Raw genomic sequence first — 24,762 nt, 5'->3', positions numbered from 1 at the left:
TATCGTGGGCCGAAGGGCCTGTGCAATACTACTCTATGTTCTATTTGTCTATACCATGTATACAGTGCAGAGTGTCCTGGGTATACCCAATACAGCGTGTCCCGGGTATACCCAGTACAGAGTGTCCCGGGTATACCCAGTACAGAGTGTCCCAGGTATACCCAGTACAGAGTGCCCCCGGGTATACCCAGTACAGAGTGTCCCGGGTATATCCAATACAGAGTGCCCCAGGTATACACAGTACAGAGTGTCCCGGGTATACCCAGTACAGAGTGCCCCGGGTATACCCAGTACAGAGTGTCCCGGGTATACCCAGTACAGAGTGTCCCGGGTATACCCAGTCCAGAGTGCCCCAGGTATACCTAGTACAGAGTGTCCCGGGTATACCCAGTACAGAGTGTCTTCGGGTATACCCAGTACAGAGTGCCCCAGGTATACCCAGTACAGAGTGCCCCGGGTATACCCAGTACAGAGTGTCCCGGGTATACCCAGTACACAGTGCCCCGGGTATACCCAGTACAGAGTGCCCCAGGTATACCCAGTACACAGTGCCCCGGGTATACCCAGTACACAGTGCCCCAGGTATACCTAGTACAGAGTGTCCCAGGTATACCCAGTACAGAGTGCCCCAGGTATACCCAGTACACAGTGCCCCGGGTATACCCAGTACACAGTGCCCCAGGTATACCCAGTACAGCATGCCCCAGGTATACGCAGTACAGAGTGTCCTGGGTATACCCAGTACAGCGTGCCCCAGGTATACCCAGTACAGCGTGTCCCGGGTATACCCAGTACAGAGTGTCCCGGGTATACCCAGTACAGCATGCCCCAGGTATACCCAGTACAGAGTGTCCTGGGTATACCCAGTACAGAGTGCCCCGGGTATACCCAGTACAGAGTGCCCCGGGTATACCCGGTACAGATTCTCCTTGGGTATACCCAGTACAGATTGTCCCCGGGTATACCCAGTACAGCATGCCCCAGGTATACCTAGTACAGAGTGCCCCAGGTATACCCAGTACAGAGTGCCCCGGGTATACCCAGTACAGATTCTCCTTGGGTATACCCAGTACAGAATGTCCCGGGTATACCTAGCACAGAGTGCCCCGGGTATACCCAGTACAGAGTGCCCCAGGTATACCCAGTACAGAGTGCCCCGGGTATACCCAGTACAGAATGCCCCAGGTATATCCAGTACAGAGTGCCCCCAGGTATACCCAGTACAGAGTGCCCCAGGTATACCCAGTACAGCGTGTCCCAGGTATACCCAGTACAGCGTGCCCCAGGTATACCCAGTACAGTGTGCCCCGGGTATACCCAGTACAGAGTGCCCCAGGTATACCCAGTACAGCGTGTCCCAGGTATACCCAGTACAGAGTGTCCCAGGTATACCTAGTACAGAGTGCTCTGACTGTGCCCAGTACAGAGTTCCCCGGGTATATCCAGTACAGAGTGTCCCAGGTATACCTAGTACAGAGTGTCCCGGGTATACTTAGTACAGAGTGTCCCAGGTATTCCCAGTACGGAGTGCCCCGGGTATACCCAGTACAGAGTGCCCCGGGTATACCCAGTACACAGTGTCCCAGGTATACCTAGTACAGAGTGTCCCGGGTATACCCAGTACAGAGTGTCCCAGGTATACCCAGTACAGAGTGCCCCGGGTATACCCCGTACAGAGTGTCCCAGGTATACCCAGTACAGTGTGTCCCGGATATACCCAGTACAGAGTGTCCCGGGTATACCCAGTACAGTGTGTCCCGGATATACCCAGTACAGAGTGTCCCGGGTATACCCAGTACAGAGTCTCCCAGGTATACCCAGTACAGAGTGTCCCAGGTATACCCAGTACAGAGTGTCCCGGGTATACCCAGTACAGAGTGTCCCGGGTATACCCAGTACAGAGTGCCCCGGGTATACCTAGTACAGCATGTCCCTGGTATACCTAGTACAGAGTGTCCCAGGTATACCCAATACAGAGTGTCCCGGGTATACCAGTACAGAGTGTCCCGGGTATACCCAGTGCAGAGTGTCCCGGGTATACCCAGTACAGAATGCCCCGGGTATACCCAGTACAGAGTATCCCGGGTATACCCAGTACAGCATGCCCCTGGTATACCTAGTACAGAGTGTCCCAGGTATACCCAGTACAGAGTGTCCCGGGTATACCAGTACAGAGTGTCCCGGGTATACCCAGTACAGAGTGCCCCAGGTATACCTAGTACAGAGTGTCCCGGGTATACCCAGTACAGCATGCCCCTGGTATACCTAGTACAGAGTGTCCCAGGTATACCCAGTACAGAGTGTCCCGGGTATACCAGTACAGAGTGTCCCGGGTATACCCAGTACAGAGTGTCCCGGGTATACCCAGTACAGAGTGCCCCAGGTATACCTAGTACAGAGTGTCCCGGATATACCCAGTACAGAGTGTCCCGGATATACCCAGTACAGAGTGTCCCGGGTATACCCAGTACAGAGTGTCCCGGGTATACCCAGTACAGAGTGTCCCGGGTATACCCAGTACAGAGTGCCCCGGGTATACCCAGTACAGAGTGTCCCGGGTATACCCAGTACAGAGTGTCCCGGGTATACCCAGTACAGAGTGCCCCAGGTATACCTAGTACAGAGTGCCCCGGGTATACCCAGTACAGCATGCCCCAGGTATACCTAGTACAGAGTGTCCCGGGTATACCCAGTACAGAGTGCCCCAGGTATACCTAGTACAGAGTGTCCCAGGTATACCCAGTACAGAGTCTCCCGGGTATACCTAGTACAGAGTGCCCCGGGTATACCCAGTACAGCATGCCCCAGGTATACCTAGTACAGAGTGTCCCGGGTATACCCAGTACAGAGTGTCCCAGGTATACCCAGTACAGAGTGCTCTGGGGTGTGCCCAGTACTGAGTGCCCCGGGTATACCCAGTACAGAGTGCCCCAGGTATACCCAGTACAGAGTGCCCTGGGTATACCCAGTACAGAGTGTCCCGGGTATACCCAGTACAGAGTGTCCCGGGTATACCCAGTATAGTGTGCTCTGGGTGTGCCCAGTACAGAGTGCCCCAGGTATACCCAGTACAGTGTACAGGGAGTCCCTGTATACTGAGTGTACACTGAGTTAAGATGTATCTTGTACAATATGTCCGGGGTGTACTGATGACAGTGTGCACGACCAGCTCTAACACTGGACAATGTGTCACAGCTGGCTATTGCTGTATGGTTGGTATTTACTTTTTCAAAAAAACTGTAGAAAAGTATATTCTTCATTTAATATCAATATTGTGACCTATTCTAGGCTTCAGGTGATTACTTCTGTCAATTTGTGATCATGCTGCTATTTACAATAGCACTGGAGGAGGGAGCTCATTGCTGTTCAGGTGTTTCTCTGATGAGAATCAACTTGTGTTTCACTTATCGTCCCCTGTGTGTTTCCCACAATCCCTGAGATTACCCAAAGCACTCTGTCAACAGGAGGTTCCTGGGTCTTCCACTGAAAGCTCCAGTTTAAACCCGTATTCTCCCCTCTGAGGGACTGACGGTCAACAAGATGTTATTACTTCCCATTAATCTTCACTGTCAGTCAGTAATGTCCGTTTGTGGAGAAATTCTGGATGATTAAACTTTGATGTTTATAACAATGATATTAATCAAACTGGCCCTCAGATTCATTAGTCAAAATATAAATATCTTTAAATAGTTCATGTTGTGGGTCTTGGATGGATCTAGTAAATGACAGTGAGTCAGGCAGGAGCATACTCTGATGATATTGCAGGGGCTCCCTCCACCTCACAGTGAAGCAGATACAAATCCTGATGTTTCCCAACTTCCCCCCCAACTCTTCATGACACCAGATCCCTACCCCCTGGTGCTAACCTCCCCAAACAGTCCTACCCACACTCTCGGGATACACAGCCTGCGCTGTGTGACTGAAACTGGGACAAGGACAGAGGAAACTGCACCCTGACTGAGCTGGGCAAGGTCACTGAGCGAGTATATCCCAGGTCAGGGTCACTGAGCGAGTATATCCCCAGGTCAGGGTCACTGAGCGAGTATATCCCCAGGTCAAGGTCACTGAGCGAGTATATCCCCAGGTCAGGGTCACTGAGCGAGTATATCCCAGGTCAGGGTCACTGAGTGAGCGTATCCCCAGGTCAGGGTCACTGAGTGAGTATATCCCCAGGTCAGGGTCACTGAGCGAGTATATCCCCAGGTCAGGGTCACTGAGTGAGCGTATCCCCCGGTCAGGGTCACTGAGTGAGCATATCCCCAGGTCAGGGTCAGTGAGTGAGTATATCCCCAGGTCAGGGTCAGTGAGTGAGTATATCCCCAGGTCAGGGTCAGTGAGTGAGCGTATCCCCCGGTCAGGGTCACTGAGTCAGTATATCCACAGGTCAGGGTCAGTGAGTGAGCATGTCCCCAGGTCAGGGTCAGTGAGTGAGCGTATCCCCAGGTCAGGGTCACTGAGCGAGTATATCCCCAGGTCAGGGTCATTGAGTCAGTATATCCCCAGGTCAGGGTCAGTGAGTGAGCATGTCCCCAGGTCAGGGTCAGTGAGTGAGCGTATCCCCAGGTCAGGGTCACTGAGCGAGTATATCCCCCGGTCAGGGTCACTGAGTGAGCGTATCCCCCGGTCAGGGTCAGTGAGTGAGCATGTCCCCAGCTCTGCCCCTTTGATCAAAATCAACTTCAGAGAAAATGTGAAAACAAACCACAGATCGTTTCCTTCACCCGTTTGGTTTATCGGTCGGATTATCAGCAGCTGGTCACTCTGACATTGCCCAAGAAATGCAAACTATTTGGTAACAAGCCCTGAGCTCTCACTAACCGGTAGCTGGAATTGAGGGACCGTGAATGTTTACTCTGAGATCACACAGTCAAACACATCCAATTTAGACATGAGAGAGAGATCAGCAAAACCCTAACACAGGAAATGCTGGAGAAAGAAAGCAGCATCTGTGGAGAGAGAAACCGAGTGAACCTCCTTCAGATTCCTCCTACAGAGGACACATTCAGGTTAGATTTGTCTGCACTCCGGAGCAACATCCAAACCAGAGTCCACTTGCCAAACAATCAGCATTCTGTGTAAATGTTGTTTTGCTTCTATTTGGCATTCTTGCTAATAGTCCTGATGACGCAAGATGAAAAATTTCAATCAGATGAGCCTTTTCTCAGCAATATTCAGTTTTGAGGTCTTCTGTTGTTTTAAATAATAAATATTACGAGATTTCAGCAGGTAATATTTGGAATTCACTTTAAGCACAACACTCTCTGAGTAAATGAATAATATGTGTTTCACGGGAAGATTCCTTATCGACTCTGGGTATTTTTATCTCTATTTTCAGACACGCTCCATTACCCCAGCACTCCCTTCCACTCGATCCCTGGTATCCCAACTCGGCTAATTCGGAGCTGTCTGGTCTGACCTGCTCCAGTAAGTGGTGACCGTCACAAATCTGGAATTCTCCCAAACCTTGCTGCGGAATGTTTCCATGAAGTGCCCAGAGATGGAGAAGGTTTCTGTGTAGTACCCAGAGATGGTTTCGGTTTGCAAGATGCCCAAGACTATAAGTTTGTTGCTGAAGATCTTCCATGTTATTGTAGACTCTGAGTTGTGCCTTTGCAGAAGTTGGTTTATAATTTGTGAAGAGGCGTTGCCTCTGGCCTCCTTGGTCTCTCACTATCAGAGGGTGGTCAGTCAAACACCTCACTGAAGATCCACACATTTATACAAAGACTTTACATACCATTTGGAATCTCTGAGCTTCCCAGATTGGAGAATATTCCGGGTTAAGATCAAGCAAGGTCAGAGAGAAGGACTTGATGCTTATTGCCCATTAGCCTTGAGCAGCAACTGATCCCTGACCCAGCCCAACAGTCCCACTCCCATCACATCCATACTTTAAATCCAATTCCTTCATCTGTGTCAGATACACACTGCGGGGGTCCCAGGTTCACACCAGGAGCTGGATGAGGAGGGTAAGGATAAGGAGCAGCTCAGAAAGAGAGTTGTTGTGGAATGAATTGGAAGGAGCAGGCAGCAGAAGGGAAGGTTTACTGAGCTCGAACAGGCTGGGCTGGTGCTGGGGGGTCACGGATAAACATCCAGTCAGAGAAAAGGCAGACAGCTCAGGCTAATACCAGTAAATGTCCTTCCTCCTCTGAGGGGCTTGTAAACCTAGAGAAGAAAGAAAAGAATTAAATCAGACAATTATACACTTCATTTCACATCAGCCTGAGACTTTCTCTGACAACAATGCTGTCTGCCCATGACTGTGTCACCAAATACCAGACTAATGCCATTTACAAGTTCACTGATGACACCACCATAGTCGGTCGAATCTCAGATGGCAACAAAACAGACGACAAACAGGAGGTGGGAGACCGGGAAAAATGATGCACTGAGAACAACCGAGCTCTCAACGCTGGCAAAACCAAAGAACCCAATATTGACCTTCGGCGGGATGTTACCCACGCCCCCCGATACAGTAACAGCACAGAGGGTGGAGCAAGTGGAGAGTGTCAAGTTACTGGGAGTGACCATCAACAACAAGCTTTCTTGGGTTCTTCATGTTGACGCACTGGTTACAAAGGCCCAACAACGTCTCCTCTTCCTCAGGTAGCTGAGGAAATTTGGAATGATGGTGAATATTCTTACCAACTTTTATAGGTGTGTCATTGAGAGCATTCTGTCTGGATGTATCACTACCTGGTCTGGCAACTGTACCATTCAAGATCAGAGATGGTTACAGAGAGTGGGGAACTCGGCCCAGACAATCACAAAGGCCAACCTCCCATTTGTAGAATCCACCTACCAGGCCCAGTGTCAAGGAAAGGCCGCCAGCATTCTCAAAGATCCATCCCACCCTGGCAACATTTTACTACAACCTCTACAGCAACAAACTGCTATTCCTAGATATCACGGTAGAGTGAACAGCCAATGGGGAACTTCAAACCAGCATCCACAGGAAAACAACACATACGGACCAAACATTGAACTACAGAAGCAATCATCCCAACATCCAGAAACGAAGCTGCATTAGAACATTATTTCAACGAGCCACCACACGCTGCAGCACAGAGGAACTACACAGAGCAGAGGAAAATCACCTATACTGTGTATTCAAAAAGAACCCAATGAACACAGTCCGGTGATTTCTCACAACAAACCCAAACAAGCAGACAAAACACGTCCAGAAACCCTAGCCACTCTCCCCTACATTAAAGACATCTCAGAAATAGCTGCCAGATTACTCAGACCCCTTGGCATCACGGTAGCCCACAAACCCACCAACACACTAAAACAGCAGCTAATGAACTTGAAAGACCCTACACAGACAATGAGTAAACCTAATGTCATTTAGAAAATACCATGCAAGGACTGTAACAAACACTACATTGGACAAACAGGCTGAAAACGAGCCACCAGGATACATGAACATCAACTAGCCACAAAGTGACATGACCCTCTCTCACTAGTATCCTCACATATGGATGAGGAAGGACACCACTTCGACTGGGACAACACATCCATCCTAGGACAAGCCAGAGACACACAGGAGAATTCCTAGAAGCATGACATTCCAACCAGAACACGATCAACAAACACATCGAGTTAGACCCCTTCTATCAACCCCGAGAAAAAGAACAGGAAATGACTTCACAATAGGAAATGACATCACCTCAGGAAATGACACCACCGACCCAAATAAACCCAAATATGTAAATAGAAAGCAGAAATTATTAGCAGTGCTTCATCCAGAGGCCCACTGAAGATGTTACCTAGTAGAGTGACAAAACATCTGAAAATGAGCCTTCCAGCTCAGTGAGCAAACCTACATCCAGAACCTCTACCATCGGGAGAAGGGACAGAAGCCTGAACACACGCACCAAATGGTTTCATAACAGTTTCTACCCTACTGTTGTTGGAATACTGAACGAACTCACAAACTCTTAACATTCACCTGTACCTGTGTTTTTGTTTTTGCTGCTGGTTATCTATTATTTACTATCTACGTTCCTTAACTCTGTGATCTGCCAGTATCGCTCACAAAACAAAGCTTTTCTCTGTGCCTCGGTACACGGGACAATCAATTCAATTCAATTCACAAAATGCTGTCAAAACATCATCCACTAAAATTACAAAGAGGGCCAGTACTGAGGGAGTGACGCACTGTCGGAGGGTCAGTGTTGACGGATTGGGCACTGTCGGAGGGTCAGTACAGAGGGAGTGCCGCACTGTCGGAGGGTCGGTGCTGAGGGAGTGCCGCACTGTCGGAGGGTCAGTACAGAGGGAGTGCCGCACTGTCGGAGGGTCGGTGCTGAGGGAGTGCCGCACTGTCGGAGGGTCAGTGCTGAGGGAGTGGGCACTGTCGGAGGGTCAGTGCTGAGGGAGTGCCGCACTGTCGGGGTTCGGTGCTGAGGGAGTGCCGCACTGTCGGAGGGTCAGTGCTGAGGGAGTGCCGCACTGTCGGGGTTCGGTGCTGAGGGAGTGCCGCACTGTCGGAGGGTCAGTGCTGAGGGAGTGCCGCACTGTCGGAGGGTCGGTGCTGAGGGAGTGCCGCACTGTCGGGGGGTCGGTGCTGAGGGAGCGCCGCACTGTCGGAGGGTCAGTGCTGAGGGAGTGCCGCACTGTCGGAGGGTCAGTGCTGAGGGAGTGCCGCACTGTCGGAGGGTCAGTGCTGAGGGAGTGCCACACTGTCGGAGGGTCGGTCCTGAGGGAGTGCCGCACTGTCGGGGGGTCGGTGCTGAGGGAGCGCCGCACTGTCGGGGGGTTGGTGTTGAGCGGGAGATGAAATTCCGATGTGAGAAAGTGGTTTGGAACTTTGATTTGAAATGAGTGTTTTGGTGAAATGCTTTCTCAGACTGTGATGTGTAAAAGTCTGGCCAACCCCCTGCTGCATTCTCTGGGAGTACCTTCCGTGATCCGTGTGGGAAACCCTCAGGGATTCTGTGTTACTGGGTCAGCCACGATCAGAACAGAAGCTCTGAGAGACCTGAGGAGCAAACCCTGCGGGTTCAGCTGGGGACAGGTTACATTCAGTTAATTAGAGAGGTCAGGAATGAAAATGATGGCCATGGGAATAGAGAATTGACATGAGAAACCATCTAATTCACAAATTCAGGAAAGAAATCTCCACCCTGGCCCTCTCTGGATCACAGGGAGCTGCCTGGATCTGAAATGGGCCCAGGGGGAATTATTCTCAAACGGATGTCTCACTATCACCAGCTCTGACCGGAGAGTTATGCCCGTCTCACTGGTCATGGTGAATCAATTATTAAACAGTAGTAACGTCTCGGGAAACTGCTCAGGGGTTGGGGAGGTTTAGTAGTTGAGGTGAGTGAGTGGGACTGAAACGCACAGAGAGTAGCTGCAGCTGGAATAGACTCAGAGATAACATCGATCAATATGGAATTGATCGTGTCAGTGATATTGATTGGAATTGTTTCGCTCTTGGTATTAATTACCTTTGAAGATTTCTAAACCATCAGATTGGGAAGTTTGAGTTGATGTGGCTGTAATGTACTGCCTCTGCCTCTATTCGATTCCCAGTCAGTTTGTACACGTACCTACATCGACACTCTCACTCTGCCTCACATCAGCAGCTCCAGGAAGTGGCTCTGTCCAGGTTGAGGTCAGGTTAGACTTTGGGACCGTCTGTCGCTGGCTGGTTTCAGCTGGCATGCCCTCCCCTCTCAGTGGCACCAGGAAGGAGTTATACTGATGGCTGTTGATTGTACCTGGCGTCAGTCGGTGGAGATCAGGCATTGGCTGGCAGAAAATCGAGTCCTCTAGGCTGTGACTACTCACTCTGGGTAAGAGCCATGGGTGGTGAGGCTGAGGGTGGAGGTTCGAGGGACTATCCACATGGTACTGAGGCACAGGGAGGGGTGCCCCCGCAGCCTTGAGGGGCACAGCAGACAGGTTGGCACCTTGGGGTGCAGTGGGCCAGAGTGGAGCACGAGGATCCCAATGGAGTGGGTGGGCTGCGGGTTTCCCACCTGAAACAACACCAATAACATCATCAATGACACCATCAATGACATCATCAATAACATCACCAATAACAACACCAATAACATCATCAATAACATCATCAATAACATCATCAATAACAACACCAATAACATCATCAATGACATCATCAACGACATCATCAATAACAACACCAATAACATCATCAATAACATCACCAATAACAACACCAATAACATCATCAATAACATCACCAATAACAACACCAATAACATCATCAATAACATCATCAACGACATCATCAATAACAACACCAATAACAACATCAATAACATCATCAATAACAACACCAATAACAACACCAATAACATCATCAATAACATCATCAACGACATCATCAATAACAACACCAATAACAACATCAATAACATCATCAATAACAACACCAATAACAACACCAATAACATCATCAATGACATCATCAATGACATCATCAATAACAACACCAATAACAACATCAATAGCATCATCAATGACATCATCAATGACATCATCAATAACATTGTCAATAACATCATCAATAACAACACCAATAACATCATCAATGACATCGTCAATAACATCATCAATAACATCTCCCCACCTCCCCTCTCTCCCCCTACCCTCCCCACCCCCCACCTCTCCCTCTCCCCTTCCCCTTTCCCTTTTGCCCTCTTTCCCCTTTAACCTTTCACCTTTCCCTGTTTCCGAATGAAGAACACAGACATTTAAATTGGAACCAATCACTTCGTGGGCTCAATAAGCCCCTATCTCCATTGGCTGAAGAGAAGAGTCTTTATTCAAGGCCAGACCCGTTTTTGGGGGTGGGATCAGGAGGAGAAACCCAGTGGCAGAAGCTGAATCCAAGACCCTTGGCCTTCATCCTTGCTGCTGCAAATATAAACTGAACAACCTCGAGCTGAGAGCTTCCCAGGAGCATCCCAAACATTCCCCATTCACTCCCACAGACACTTTCTCATCAGGAGGCTCCCGTGATGGGGGCTCGGGGCTAGTAGATGATGCTTTTCCCTATTGTTGGTCCCAGTTTCAGTTTGAACAGTGATATGTGTAATATCTCAGACTAACATCTGATGGAAGCGAGGGGGTCCTCGGAAAATGTTGCAGTCCCTCCACTCCCTCCACTCCCTCAAATCTCGGAGTCAGCTTGGAACGGGCATTGGCACCAGACCTCTCCTTCCCGAGTGCAGTGTTTACCCTGGGCTTTGAAGAAGGGTCACTGGACCCAAAATGTTAACTTTGATTTCTCTCCACAGATGCTGACAGACCTGCTGGGTTTTTCCAGCAATTTCTATTTAGGTTCCCATGATCACCTTGTTTAATAAAAAGTGGTCTATTTCAGATGTAAATTTAACAATTAAATTTGCACTGACTGTCATTTGAGGAAGAGTTCTGTGTTTCCACTGCTGTCAGTGTGTAAAAGGGCTATCTCACATCCTGAATGGTCTGGCCTTAATGCATACACAATACCCCTGGCCTTCTAGAATCTTCAACCAGTAAAAATCATTTATCTACTCTTTTCCCTTGTTAATACTTTGACCATCTTGGTTAAATCCTCATTTAACCTTCTGAACTTTGACAGAACAAGCACTTAATTTGTCTAGTCTCTCCTCAGAACTGAACTCCTGAGATTCATGTTTCCTCTCTGTTAAACCTGTACGGTGGCTCAGTGGTTAGCAGTGTTGCCTCACAGCAGCAGGGGCCCAGGTTCGATTCCAGCCTTGGGTGACTGTGTGGAGTTTGCACATTCTCCCCGTGTCTGTGTGGGTTTCCTCCCACAGGTCAGGTGAATTGGCCATGCTAAATTGTCCATAGTTTTAGATGCAATAGTCAGGGGGAAATGGGTCTGGGTGGGTTCCTCTTCGGAGGGTCAGTGTGGACTGGTTGGGCCGAAAGGCCTGTTCCCACACTGTAGGGAATCTAATTTGAACTGCCTCCAGGACCAAAGCAGGGTGGGGCCAGCATCTACTCACAGCATTCAAAATGGCGCCTGTGCAACTGCAGCATCAGACACGGCAGACACCACTCCTTTGGCATCCTGATGATTTCCTCCTGCAGTGGGTCATGGTTTTTTAAAGAGCTATGCACCTGAACCTCTATTCCTGATGAAGGGCTTATGCCTGAAGCGTCGATTCTCCTGCTCCCCGGATGCTGCCTGACCTGCTGTGCTTTTCCAGCACCACACACTCTCGACTCTGATCTCCAGCATCTGCTGTCCTCACTTTCTCCTGCACACCTGACTCTCCTTGGACAGCCACTGTATTTAACTTTGACCTTCTAAAAGATATCCTGATCGAACCATTTTGTTCTGAAATGGATAACTGCGCACTTATTAATATTAATTAACTTTCAATCAGAATATTTCTCTCCAGATGTGACTGGACCTGTTGTGTTTCTCCAGGTGTTTCTATTCTCCCCGGAGAAACGATCAGAATCGGTTAAACAGATGGAAGCACAAGGAACCCCCTCGGCCCTCAGTCGATGAGGTGGTGCCTGACTCAGTCTGTCAGCTCCCTTCCACAGCACAACATTCTCCAGCTCAGCTCAGAAATTCCCAGCGGATACTGAGTGTCACTGTGTTCCAGGATTCTGCTTACTCCATGTCACATCCCCCTGGTGGGAGTCTTCGGACTCCCCTTCCTGAACTCCCCTGCCCCTTATCACATCCTTTGATCATGTTAAAGTGTTTCAGTGAGGACAGCCCATAATATCCCCACTCGAGTGAACAGAAAGGAAGGAGTGAACCCCATCAGGACCAGAATAGTGTGGGTTGTGGTGGGAAATGTATCAGAATCACAGAGGAATTCTGGTGAGGGTGCTCTCAGCATTGAGGTGGGGAGAAGTGGAGGGGGGGGTGGTGGTGGGGGATATGGCCCATTGTCATAGAGTCATAGAGATGTACAGAACAGAAACAGACCCTTCGGTCCAACCCATCCATGCTGACCAGATATCCCAACCCAATGTAGTCCCACCTGCCAGCACCCGGCCCATATCCCTCCAAACCCTTCCTATTCATATACCCATCCAAATGCCTCTTAAATGTTGCAATTGTACCAGCCTCCACCACTTCCTCTGGCAACTCATTCCATACACATACCACCCTCTGTGTGAAAAAGTTATCCCTTAGGTCTCTTTTATATCTTTCCCCTCTCACCCTAAACCTATGCCCTCTAGTTCTAGACTCCCCCATCCCAGGGAAAAGACTTTGCCTATTTATCCTATCCATGCCCCTCATAATTTTATAATCCTTTGTAAGGTAACCCCTCAGCCTCCGACGCTCCAGGGAAAACAGCCCCAGCCTGTTCAGCCTCTCCCTATAGCTCATCCTTGTAAATCTTTTCTGAACCCTTTCAAGTTTCACAACATCTTTCCGATAGGAAGGAGACCAGAATTGCATGCAATATTCCAACAGTGGCCTAACCAATGTCCTGTACAGCCGCAACATGACCTCCCAACTCCTGTACCCAATACTCTGACCAATAAAGGAAAGCATACCAAACACCTTCTTCACTATCCTATCTACCTGTGACTCCACTTTCAAGGAGCTATGAACCTGCACTCCAAGGTCTCTTTGTTCAGCAACACTCCCTAGGACCTTACCATTAAGTGTATAAGTCCTGCTAAGATTTACTTTCCCAAAATGCAGCACCTCATATTTATCTGAATTAAACTCCATCTGCCACTTCTCAGCCCATTGGCCCATCTGGTCCAGATCCTGTTGTAATCTGAGGTAACCCTCTTCACTGTCCACTACACCTCCAATTTTGGTGTCATCTGCAAACTTACTAACTGTACCTCTTATGCTCACATCCAAATCATTTATGTAAATGACAAAAAGTAGAGGACCCAGCACTGATCCTTGTGGCACTCCACTGGTCACAGGCCTCCAGTCTGAAAAACAACCCTCCACCACCACCCTCTGTCTTCTACCTTTGAGCCAGTTCTGTATCCAAATGGCTGGTTCTCCCTGTATTCCATGAGATTAGATTAGATTAGATTAGATTACTTAGATTAGATTACTTACAGTGTGGAAACAGGCCCTTCGGCCCAACAAGTCCACACCGACCCGCCGAAGCGCAACCCACCCATACCCCTACATTACCCCTTGCCTAACACTACGGGCAATTTAGCATGGCCAATTCACCTGACCCGCACATCTTTGGGCTGTGGGAGGAAACCGGAGCACCCGGAGGAAACCCACGCAGACACGGGGAGAACGTGCAAACTCCGCACAGTCAGTCGCCTGAGTCGGGAATTGAACCCAGGTCTACAGGCGCTGTGAGGCAGCAGTGCTAACCACTGTGCCACCGTGCCGCCCCTAACCTTGCTAATCAGTCTCCCATGGGGAACCTTGTCGAACGCCTTACTGAAGTCCATATAGATCACATCTACTGCTCTGCCCTCATCAATCCTCTTTGTTACTTCCTCAAAAAACTCAATCAAGTTTGTGAGACATGATTTCCCACGGACAAAGCCATGTTGACTATTCCTAATCAGTCCTTGCCTTTCCAAATACATGTACATCCTGTCCCTCAGGATTCCCTCCAACAACTGCCCACCACCGAGGTCAGGCTCACCGGTCTATAGTTCCCTGGCTTGTCCTTACCGCCCTTCTTAAACAGTGGCACCACATTTGCCAAACTTTAGTCTTCTGGCCCTCACCTGTGACTATCGATGATACAAATATCTCAGCAAGAGGCCCAGCAATCACTTCCCTTGCTTACCACAGAGTTCTCGGGTCCTGGGGATGTATCCACTTTTAGCCGTTTCAAGACATCCAGCACTTCCTCCTCTGTAATCTGGACATTTTGCAAGATGTCACCATCTATTTCCCTACAGCCTATATCTTCCATATCCTTTTCCACAGTAAAATATTTATTTAGTATCTCCCCCATTTTCTGCAGCTCCACACAAAGGCCGCCTTGCTGATCTTTGAGGGGCCCTATTCTCTCCCTAATTACCCTTTTGTCCTTTATGTGTTTGTAAAAACTCTTTGGATTCTCCTTAATTCTATTTTCCAAAGCTATCTCCTGTCCCCTTTTTGCCCTCCTGTTGTTAACACTGTAGACCCGGAGACCCAGAGACTGAGGATCTAATCCCATCACAGCAGATGGTGTTATTTGAATTCCAAAGAAATCTGGAATTAAGGGTCTAATGATGATCGTCAATCCATTCTCAAAACTCCCAGTCTGGTTCACTCGTGATCTTCAGGGAAGGACTCTTCCATCTTTATCGGGCCTGGCCTACATGTGACTCCACACCCACTGCAATGGGATTCGCTCTCAAACTGACCACTGGGCAATGGGGGATGGGCACTCAGCCAGTGACAGCCACATCCTGGGCTGGGCTGGGGCAGGGGTCAGGGGTCAGGGGTTGTGGCCAGCTCCACACAGGGGGAGAACACATTCCTCAGGCCTGCCAGACCCAGGGATACAGCAGGAAGTGGGCAGGGTAGCCAAGCAATGGCAGCATTCCCAGTAATTCGAGATTCTTCACTCTGTTATAACCCACCGCTCTGTGGCATACTGTGGGACAGTCAGACCCTCACTCTGTTATGCTCCAAAGCCCTGTGGGATACCGTGGGACAGTCAGACTCTCACTCTGTTATCACCCACCGCCCTGTGGGATACTGTGGGACAGTCAGACTCTCACTCTGTTATAACCCACCGCCCTGTGGGACAGGCAGACCCTCACTCTGTTATAACCCACCGCCCTGTGGAATACTGTGGGACAGTCAGACCCTCACTCTGTTATACCCCAAAGCCCTGTGGAATACTGTGGGACAGTCAGACTCTCACTCTGTTATAACCCACCGCTCTGTGGGATACTGTGGGACAGTCAGACTCTCACTCTGTTATAACCCACCGCCCTGTGGGATACTGTGGGACAGTCAGACTCTCACTCTGTTATAACTCACCGCCCTGTGGGATACTGTGGGACAGTCAGACTCTCACTCTGTTATAACTCACCGCTCTGTGGGATACTGTGGTACAGTCAGACTCACTCTGTTATAACCCACCGCCCCGTGGAATACTGTGGGACAGTCAGACTCTCACTCTGTTATAACTCACCGCTCTGTGGAATACTGTGGGACAGTCAGACTGTCTCTCTCTATGGTTGGGGTTTTGTTTGGGGTGGTCTTTGTCGGGGGGGGTGGTGCGGGAGTGTGTGTGGGGAAAAGGTGTGTGTTGGGGGGGAGCTATTTGTCTATGTGTTAGTGTGTGTGTGCATGGGTGTCTTTTGGGAATGGGTGTGTGTGTGTCTGTGTGTCTGTGTCTGTATGTGTGAGTGCATTTCAGTGTGTGAATGTGTATGGGTGTCTGTGTGTGTGTATGTGTGTATGAGGCTGTGTCTGTGTGTGGGTGTGTGTGTGTATGTGTGTATGAGGGTGTGTGTGTGTGTGGGAGTGTGTGTGTCTGTGTGTGTGGGTGTGTGGGTGTCTGTGTGTGTGTATGTGTGTGCGTGGGTGTGTGTGCGTGGGTGTGTGTGCATATGTGTGTGTATGTGTGTATGTGTTTGTGGGTGTGTGTGTATATGCATGTGTATGTATATGTGTGTGTGTATGTGCGTATGTGGGTGTGTGTGTCTGCATGTGTGTGGGTGGGTGTGTATGTGTGTGGGTGTGTCTAAGAGTGTGTGGGTGTGTATATGTGTGTGGGTGTGTATGTGTGTGTATGTGAGCGTGTGGATTGTGTGTATGTGGGTGTGTGTATGTGTGCATGTGGGTGTGTGTGTATATGTGTGTATGTTTGTGTGTGGGTGTGTGTATGTGTGTGTGTTTGTGTGTGTCTGTGTGTGTGTGGGTGCCTGTGTGTATGTTTTGGTGTGCGGATGTAAGTATATGCGTGTGTGTGACTGAGTGTGTGTGTGGGTGTATGTGTGAGTGTGTATGTGTGTGTATCTGTGTGTGTATGTGTGTGTGGGTGTGTGTGTATGTGTGTGTCTGGGTGTGTCTGGGTGTGTGTATGTCTGTTGGTCTGGGTGTGTGTATGTGTGTGTCTGGGTGTGTGTGCGGGTGTGTGTGTATGTGTATGTGTGTATGCGTGTGTGTGTGTGTGTCTGGGTGTGTGTATGTGTGTGTGTCTGGGTGTGTGCGGGGGTGTGTGTATGTGTATGTGTGTATGCGTGTGTGTGTGTGTCCGGGTGTGTGTGTATGTGTATGTGTGTATGCGTGTGTGTGTCTGGATGTGTGCGTGTATATGTGTGTGTGTATATGTGTGTAAGTGTATGTGTGTGTGGATGTGTATGTGTGTGTGTGTATATGTGTGCGTGTGTATGTGTGTGTCTGGGTATGTGTGTGTGTCTGGGGGTGTGTGTGTGTGTATGTATGTGTGTGTCTGCGTGTGTGTGTCTGTGTGTGTGTGGGTGTGTATGTGTGTGTCTGGCTGTGTGTGTGGGTTTGTGTGTGTGTGCGTGTGTCTGGGTGTGTGTGTATGTCTGGCTGTGTGTGTGTGTGTGTGTGTGTGTGTGTGTGTATGTGTGTGTGGGTGGGGTGGGGGGCGTGTTGTCCCACCTTGTAACCAGCAGTCTCCCTGCCCCCTGTGCCATGTGACAGCTGCCCTTGGGAGGGGTGCGGCTGTGCCCCCTACCTGTGCCCCCTACCTGTGCACCCTACCTGTGGCCCCTACCTGTGCCCCCTACCTGTGCCCCCTACCTGTGGCCCCTACCTGACGATGGAACGTTGGTGGCTGCTTTCCGCTTTGAGCTGTTGCCTGTGGGACTCCGCGGCCGTTTCAGGGCTCTGTTGAAGTGTTGCTCCACCATACTGTTACTGTCTCCTTTGAAGTAAGTGAAGACCATGCAGCGGGAGCTGCCCTCAGCCTCCTGGGATCGCACTGTGCTAAAGCTGGTTCCTCCATCTTCCTGCTCCAACTTGGCCCGGGTCTGCTGCTGGCTGCTCCTCCCTGTTGACATGGAGAAAGGTTATCCTCTGCCTGCAACCACACGGCAAACCACCCCGAAACCCTTCGCTCTGATTAGCAGCGCCTGGGGAGGACATTCAACCCGTCTAGGCCTATGCTGACCGCTCTGAACATTTCTCACTTTTGAGATTATAGAAAGGAACAGCAGGAGTAGGCCATTCAGCCCATCATGCCTTTGAATCTGCTCCTTTATTCCAAACAGGATTGACTATTCACCACAACACAACAATCCTGCATCATCCCCCCCATCCCTGAATATCATTAGTGACTACAATCTCACAATCTTTGTCCCGAATTTCTTAACTTACTGAACCCCCTACAGCCCTCTGGGATAGATCCTCCTCGCTAGGGGATGCATCCTTCCTGCACGGCCTTTAAGAACACATCAGGTTCAATCAGATCACTTTGTGTTTTCTAAACCTCAGAATACGGGACAATTATCCTCAGTCCTTCCCCGTGGAGATCTGTCACACATCTACCCTCTCACAGGCACAGAGACCCGCTCTGGACACAATCCTCTGAGTGGAGGCTCACCCGTGGTTCTGTACAACTGAGGGAAGACCCTCTTTTCTCCTGAAGCCCAATCCTCTTTTCACAGAAACTAGAACAGGTTGTCCTGGGAATGCTCAGTGGTCCTCTGGGTGAGTTCTCTGTGATGTATACACAGGGATAGCCAGCAACATTTCCCATTGTTTTAGAAATGTTCCATTCCTCCAACCACAGTGAACCACCTCACACTTACCCACTTTCCATTCCCTCGATCACACTCTTGTCCACTCGCTCAGTCACTCTGTTGTTGTCTCGCCCTCACCACTCACTTTAGCATCATCCAGGATTTTGGAAAGTTCCCCTTTGGTCCCACAATATGGATGCAGACGGAAATCAGCCAAGGTCCGTGTCCCCGTCTGTGTGTTATCCCACTCAACACTAACGGATTGGGATAGTGATTGATCTGTTTCCACTGCCCCTTCAGTCAATGCATTCTCAATCACAACAACTCACAATGTAAAACAAAATCACTCTGCTTCTCATTCTGCTGATTTCCTTTAATCTGTGTTCTCTACTCTCCTTCTGTCCCTCCTAATCAAAGCCCTTCAGGATTTTTGAACACCACAGTTAAATCAAATCCCTGTTCTAGCCACTGCTACACTCAATCCTCAGAACTGATCTCTCTCAATGACACACTGTGTACTCTTCAAGTGAATCTCTGCTGCCCCCCCCTCTTTGACTGTCCCCCCTTTACCTTACGGGAGACTTGCAGCTGGAGCCGTTTGTAAAGGTGGGCAGGTACAGCGCTGGCAGGGGGAGGGATGGCTTTCCCAAGTGCAGCAATTGTGGCCCTGCATTGCCTTACCTTGCTCTTGCTCCATCCTCTCGCTCGTGGGCTCGGAACTGAAGCTGTCCCTGTTTCAGGGACGGTGAAATGCCAGTGGGGTGAGCAGAGGTGATCCCATGGCTATGAATACCCAGTGTTTGCCACAGTGTGTCTGTGTGTGTGAGACAGACCAGGCAGATTGCAGGGAGCAAGCAGGCAGTGACGGGCTGTGGCTACTGCTGAACCAGAGGAATGTTCACCGACTTGTTAGGCCAGGGCAGGAATGAGGAAAAAACCCACCTCACATCTCTTACCTGCAGTTTTTACAAAGCTGCTCAGCAATCGGCATTGTTGATAGGGAGATTTGTGCTTGCGGCTTACTTTGTGTGGTTATTTCAGATACTAGTCTAGAATGTTGTCCAACAACTAGAGGTGAGCTGCAGAGTTCCCATCACTGACTGGAACAAGATTCTATTTCACCATCCACACAGCACTCAGCACCCAGTGTGTAACCACACACAACACAGAGACCACCAGCTAGCAACTCCACACACCAGCAACCACTAATACTCACACTCACTCACACTCACTCACTCACACTCTCACACACTCACTCACACTCACTGGCACACTCACTCACTCACACACTCACTCATTCACACTCACTGGCACACTCTCACACACTCACTCACACACTGGCACATTCACTCACACTGGCACACTCATTCACACTCACTGGCACACTCTCACACACTCACTCACACTCACTGGCACACTCACACTCACTCACATACTCACTCACTCACACTCACTGGCACACTCACACTCACTCACATACTCACTCACACTCACTGGCACACTCTCACACACTCACTCACACTCACTGGCACACACACTCACTCACACACTCACTCATTCACACTGACTCACACTCACTGGCACACTCTCACACACTCACTCACACTCACTGGCACACACACTCACTCACACACTCACTCACACTCACTGGCACACTCTCACACACTCTCTCACACTCACTGGCACACTCACTCACACCCCCACTTTCTCAAGGGGGACAACTAGGGATGGGTAATAAATGTGAGGCCCAGCCAGCGATATGCACATGTTGTGAAAAATTAAAAACAACACACACGCAGAATCACACACACACTAAAGTACACACAAACTCTCGCACCAACATGGTAATATAATCGGTGGGTTATTAATCTCAGAATCTCAGAGACTAACTTAAACTCTTGGGCTTTGGTTTGTGAGGAAAACAGTGATGTGACCCACCCCGATAGTACCCGGGCTCACTGTTATCTGGAGAGGAAGTCCTGAAGACCATGGCAGTAACTGGGCAGCACACCCTGAACAGAGTCTCTCTGGGTACTCACCTTCACATTCCAACTCATCAGCTACAGTGTGCTTCGAACAATGGACCCTTCCCGTTGACTCTGGGAGGAAGGTTTGGGGAAGCTTGCTTTTAAAGATTCCTCAGAGACGGGTCGGAGTATCAGCAGAAAATAAAGCAAAGTGCAACAATGCTGGACATCTGAAACCAAAGCAGAAACTGCTGGAGAAACTCATCAGGTCTGGCAGCATCTGTGGACAGAAAACAGAGTTAAGGTTTCAGGTCGGGTGACTCCTCTTCATAAAGGTATAGATATAGGAACAGAATTAGGCCATTCAGCCCATCGTGTTTGCTCCCCATTCGATCATGGCTGATATACTCCTCAACCCCATCCACCTGCCTTCTCCCTGTGACCCTTGAACCCTCTTACCAATCAAGACCCTATCTATCTCTGCCTTAAATACACTCAGTGACTTGGCCCCCACAGCCCTCTGTGGCAATGAGTCCCACAGATTCCCCACCCTCTGGCTGAAGAAATCCCTCCTCACCTCAGTTCTAAAGGGTCATCCCTTTACCCTGAGGCTGTGCCCTCGGGTCCTAGTCCCTCCTGCTAGCGGGAACATCTTCTCCGTGTCCACGCTATCCAGGCCTCTCAGTAGCCTCTCAAATCTAAGTTTCAATCAGATTCCAGCCCCCCCCCCCCCGTCCTTTTAAACAACATCGAATACGGACCCAGAGTCCTTAACCATTCCTCTCATGACAAGCCCTTCATCCCCGGGATCATTCTTGTATACCTCCGCTGGACTCCCTCCAACACCAGCACATCCTTCCTTAGATACTGGACCCAGAACTGCTCACAATATTCCAAATGTGGTCTAACCAGATCCTTATACAGCCTCAGCAGCACATCCCTGCTCTTGTATTCTAACCCTCTCGAAATGACTGCGAACATTGCAATTCCCTTCCTAACTGCTACTGAACCTACAGGTTAACCTAAAGAGAATCCTGAACCCGGACTCCCAAGTCTCTTTGAGTTTCAGATTTCCAAAGCCTTTCCCCTTTTGGAAAATAGTCTCTATTTTGCTGATAAAAGTGAATAACCTCACACCTTCCCACAATGTGTTCCATCTGCCACTTCCTTACCTTCTGTCCCAGCCTGTCCAACTCCTTCTGCAGCTTCCCCACTTCCCCAACACTGCCTGTCCCTCTGTCTGTCTTTGTGTCATCTGCAAACGTAGCAACAGTGTGCTCAGTTCCTTCATCCAGATCACCATCTGCAGGAAATTCGGTCAACACATTCGTAATCATTAAAGGATACTGGGGGAGCTTTTGCTCCTGCTGTTGGGGAGGTTTTAAACTAATGTGGCAAGTAGGCAGCGAGGTGGAGACTGGAGACTGTAAGAATCATGAAGATAGCATTAATAAGGGAAAGAGTAGGCAGAGAGCAGGTGAGCGCAAAAGAACTGGGGGCCTGAAATGCATCTACTTTAATGGAAGGAGTATAGTGGGTAAGGCAGATGAACTTAGGGCTTGGATTGGTACCTGGGAGTATGACTTTATTGCCACCACAGAGACTTGGTTGAAGGAAGGGCATGATGATTGGCAACTAAATGTTCCAGGATATAGACGCTCCAGACAGGACAGGGAGGGAAGTAATAGGAGGGGAGGAGTTGCATTGCCGGTCAGGGATGGTATCACGGCTGTGCTAAAGGAGGAAACTATGGAGGGCTTGGGTACTGAGGCCTTATGGGTGGAGCTGAGAAATAGGAAGGGTGCAGTTACACTGTTGGGGCTGTATTACAGTGAAGGTGAGGAAGAAGAACACATAGGAAAACAGATTATGGAAAGATGAAGAGGCAATCGGGTGGTGATGATGGGAGATTTTAATTTTCCCAACATTAACTGGGATACACTTAGCGTCAGAGGTCTGGATGGAGTAGAATTTGTCAGAAGTGTCCAGGAGAGGTTTCTAGAGCAGTATGTGAATAGTCTGACGAGAGAAGGGGCCATATTGGACCTGGTACTGGGGAACGAGCCAGGACAGGTGGTAAACGTTGTGGTGGGGGATTTCTTTGGGAACAGTGACCACAATTCTATAAGTTTTAGAATACTTATAGACATGGATGAGAGTGATCCTAAGGGATGAGTACTAAACTGGACCAAGGCCAATTATATCAAAATTAGGCAGGAGCTGGAAAAGGTGGATTGGACACAGCTATTTGAGGGGAAGTCTACATTTGAGATGTGGGAGGCTTTCAAAGATAGGTTAACGGCAGTGCAGGATAGGCATGTCCCGTTGAAGGCAAAGGATAGGAAGGGCAAGATTCATGAACCGTGTATGACAGGAGAAATTGTACAACTAGCCAAGAGGAAAAGGGAAGCGTACATAAGGTCCAGGCAGCTAAGAACAGAACAGGCCATGGAGGAATATAGGAAGAGTAGGACCAGTCTTAAATGAGGAATCAAGCAGGCTAAAAGGGGCCATGAAATAGCTTTAGTGAGCAAAATTAAGGAGAATCCTAAAGCATTTTATTCTTATATCAGAAACAAGTGGGTAACTAGAGAAAGGATTGGTCCACTAAAAGATAATGAAGGAAGGCTGTGTGTCGAACCTGAGAGAATGGGTGAGATTCTGAATGATTACTTTGCATCAGTGTTCACTGAGGAGAGGGACATGAAGAATGTTGAGATTAGTGATAGAAATTTGATTAGTCTGGATCACGTTGGCATAAGTAGGGAAGATGTGTTGGGTAGGCTAGAGGTTTTAAGGTGGACAAATCCCCAGGACCAGATGGGATCTATCCCAGGTTGCTGAGGGAGGAGAGAGAGGAAATGGCTGGAGTCCTGACAGATATCTTTGTGGCATCCTTAAATACAGGTGAGGTGCCAGAGGACTGGAGGGTAGCTTATGTTGTCCCCCTTTACAATAAGGGTAGTAAGGATATTCCGGGTAAATACAGACCAGTGAGCCTGACATCGGAGGTGAGGACATTGTTGGAGAGGGTACTGAGAGATAGGATCTATTTATATTTGGAAAGGAATGGGCTTATTGGTGATGGGCAACACAGTTTTGTGCGGGGGATATCGTGCCTTACCAACTTAATAGAGTTCTTCAAGGAAGTGCCCAAGTTGATAGATGAAGGAAGGGCTGTTGTTGTCATATACATGGACTTTAGTAAGGCATTTGATAGTGTTCCCCATGGTAGACTAATGGAGAAAGTGAAGTCACATGGTGTGCAGGGTGTTCTAGCTCGGTGGATAAAGAACTGGTTGAGCAGCAGGAGACAGAGAGCAGTAGTTGAAGGGAGTTTTTCGAAATGGAGAAAGGTGACCAGTGGTGTTCCACAGGGGTCAGTGCTGGGGCCACTGTTTGTAATATACATAAATGATCTGGAAGAGGGCACTGTGGGTATGATCAGCAAGTTTGCAGATGGCACAAAGATTGGTGGAGTAGCAGAAAGCATAAGACAGTGTCAGAGAATACAGGAGGATATAGATAGACTGGAGAGTTGGGCAGAAAAGTGGCAGATGGCTTTCAATCCAGACAAATGTGAGGTGATGCATTTAGGCAAGATGAATTCTAGAGTGAATTATACAATGAATGGAAGAGCCTTGGGAAAGGTTGATGAGCAGAGAGATCTGGGAGTGCAGGTCCATTGTACCCTGAAGGTTGCTGCACAGGTGGATAGAGTGGTCAAGAAGGCATGTGGCATGTTTGCCTTCATTGGACGGGGTATTGAGTATAAGAGCTGGCAGGTCATGTTAACATTGTACAAGACATTGGTTTGGCCGCATTTAGAATACTGTGTACAGTTCTGGTCGCCACATTACCGAAAGGATGTGGACGCTTTGGAGAGGGTGCAGAGAAGGTTTACGAGGATGTTGCCTGGTATGGAAGGTGCTAGCTATGAAGAGAAGTTGAGTACGTTAGGTTTATTTTCACTAGAAAAAAGGAGATTGAGGAGGGGACCTGATTGAGGTTTACAAAACCATGAAGGGTATGGACAGGGTGGATAGAGACAAGCTTTTTCCCAGGGTGAAGGATTCGATAACGAGAGGTCACACTTTCAAGGTGAAAGGTGGAAAGTTGAAGGGGGATACACACGGCAAGTACTTCACACAGAGGGTGGGGGGTGTCTGGAACGCGT

General features: G+C 49.1%; 1 protein-coding gene across 1 annotated transcript; it reads right to left on the bottom strand.

The window, feature by feature from the left end:
• Positions 1-2,734: 2,734 nt before the first annotated feature.
• LOC132820346 (transcription cofactor vestigial-like protein 2) lies at positions 2,735-19,494 on the bottom strand. The gene is made up of 4 exons (XM_060832381.1): positions 19,300-19,494; positions 17,691-17,927; positions 9,561-9,992; positions 2,735-6,168 (listed from the first exon to the last, which is right to left on the bottom strand). The coding sequence occupies exons 1-4, from the start codon at positions 19,313-19,315 to the stop codon at positions 6,125-6,127; spliced, it is 729 nt and encodes a 242-aa protein (XP_060688364.1). The 5' UTR covers positions 19,316-19,494; the 3' UTR covers positions 2,735-6,124.
• Positions 19,495-24,762: the final 5,268 nt, after the last annotated feature.

This window comes from Hemiscyllium ocellatum, chromosome 11 (genome assembly GCF_020745735.1).
Source record: "Hemiscyllium ocellatum isolate sHemOce1 chromosome 11, sHemOce1.pat.X.cur, whole genome shotgun sequence".
In the NCBI taxonomy this organism is placed as follows: domain Eukaryota; kingdom Metazoa; phylum Chordata; class Chondrichthyes; order Orectolobiformes; family Hemiscylliidae; genus Hemiscyllium; species Hemiscyllium ocellatum.
The sequence above is the reverse complement of the archived record's forward strand: the minus strand, read 5'-3'. Positions and strand labels throughout refer to the sequence as shown.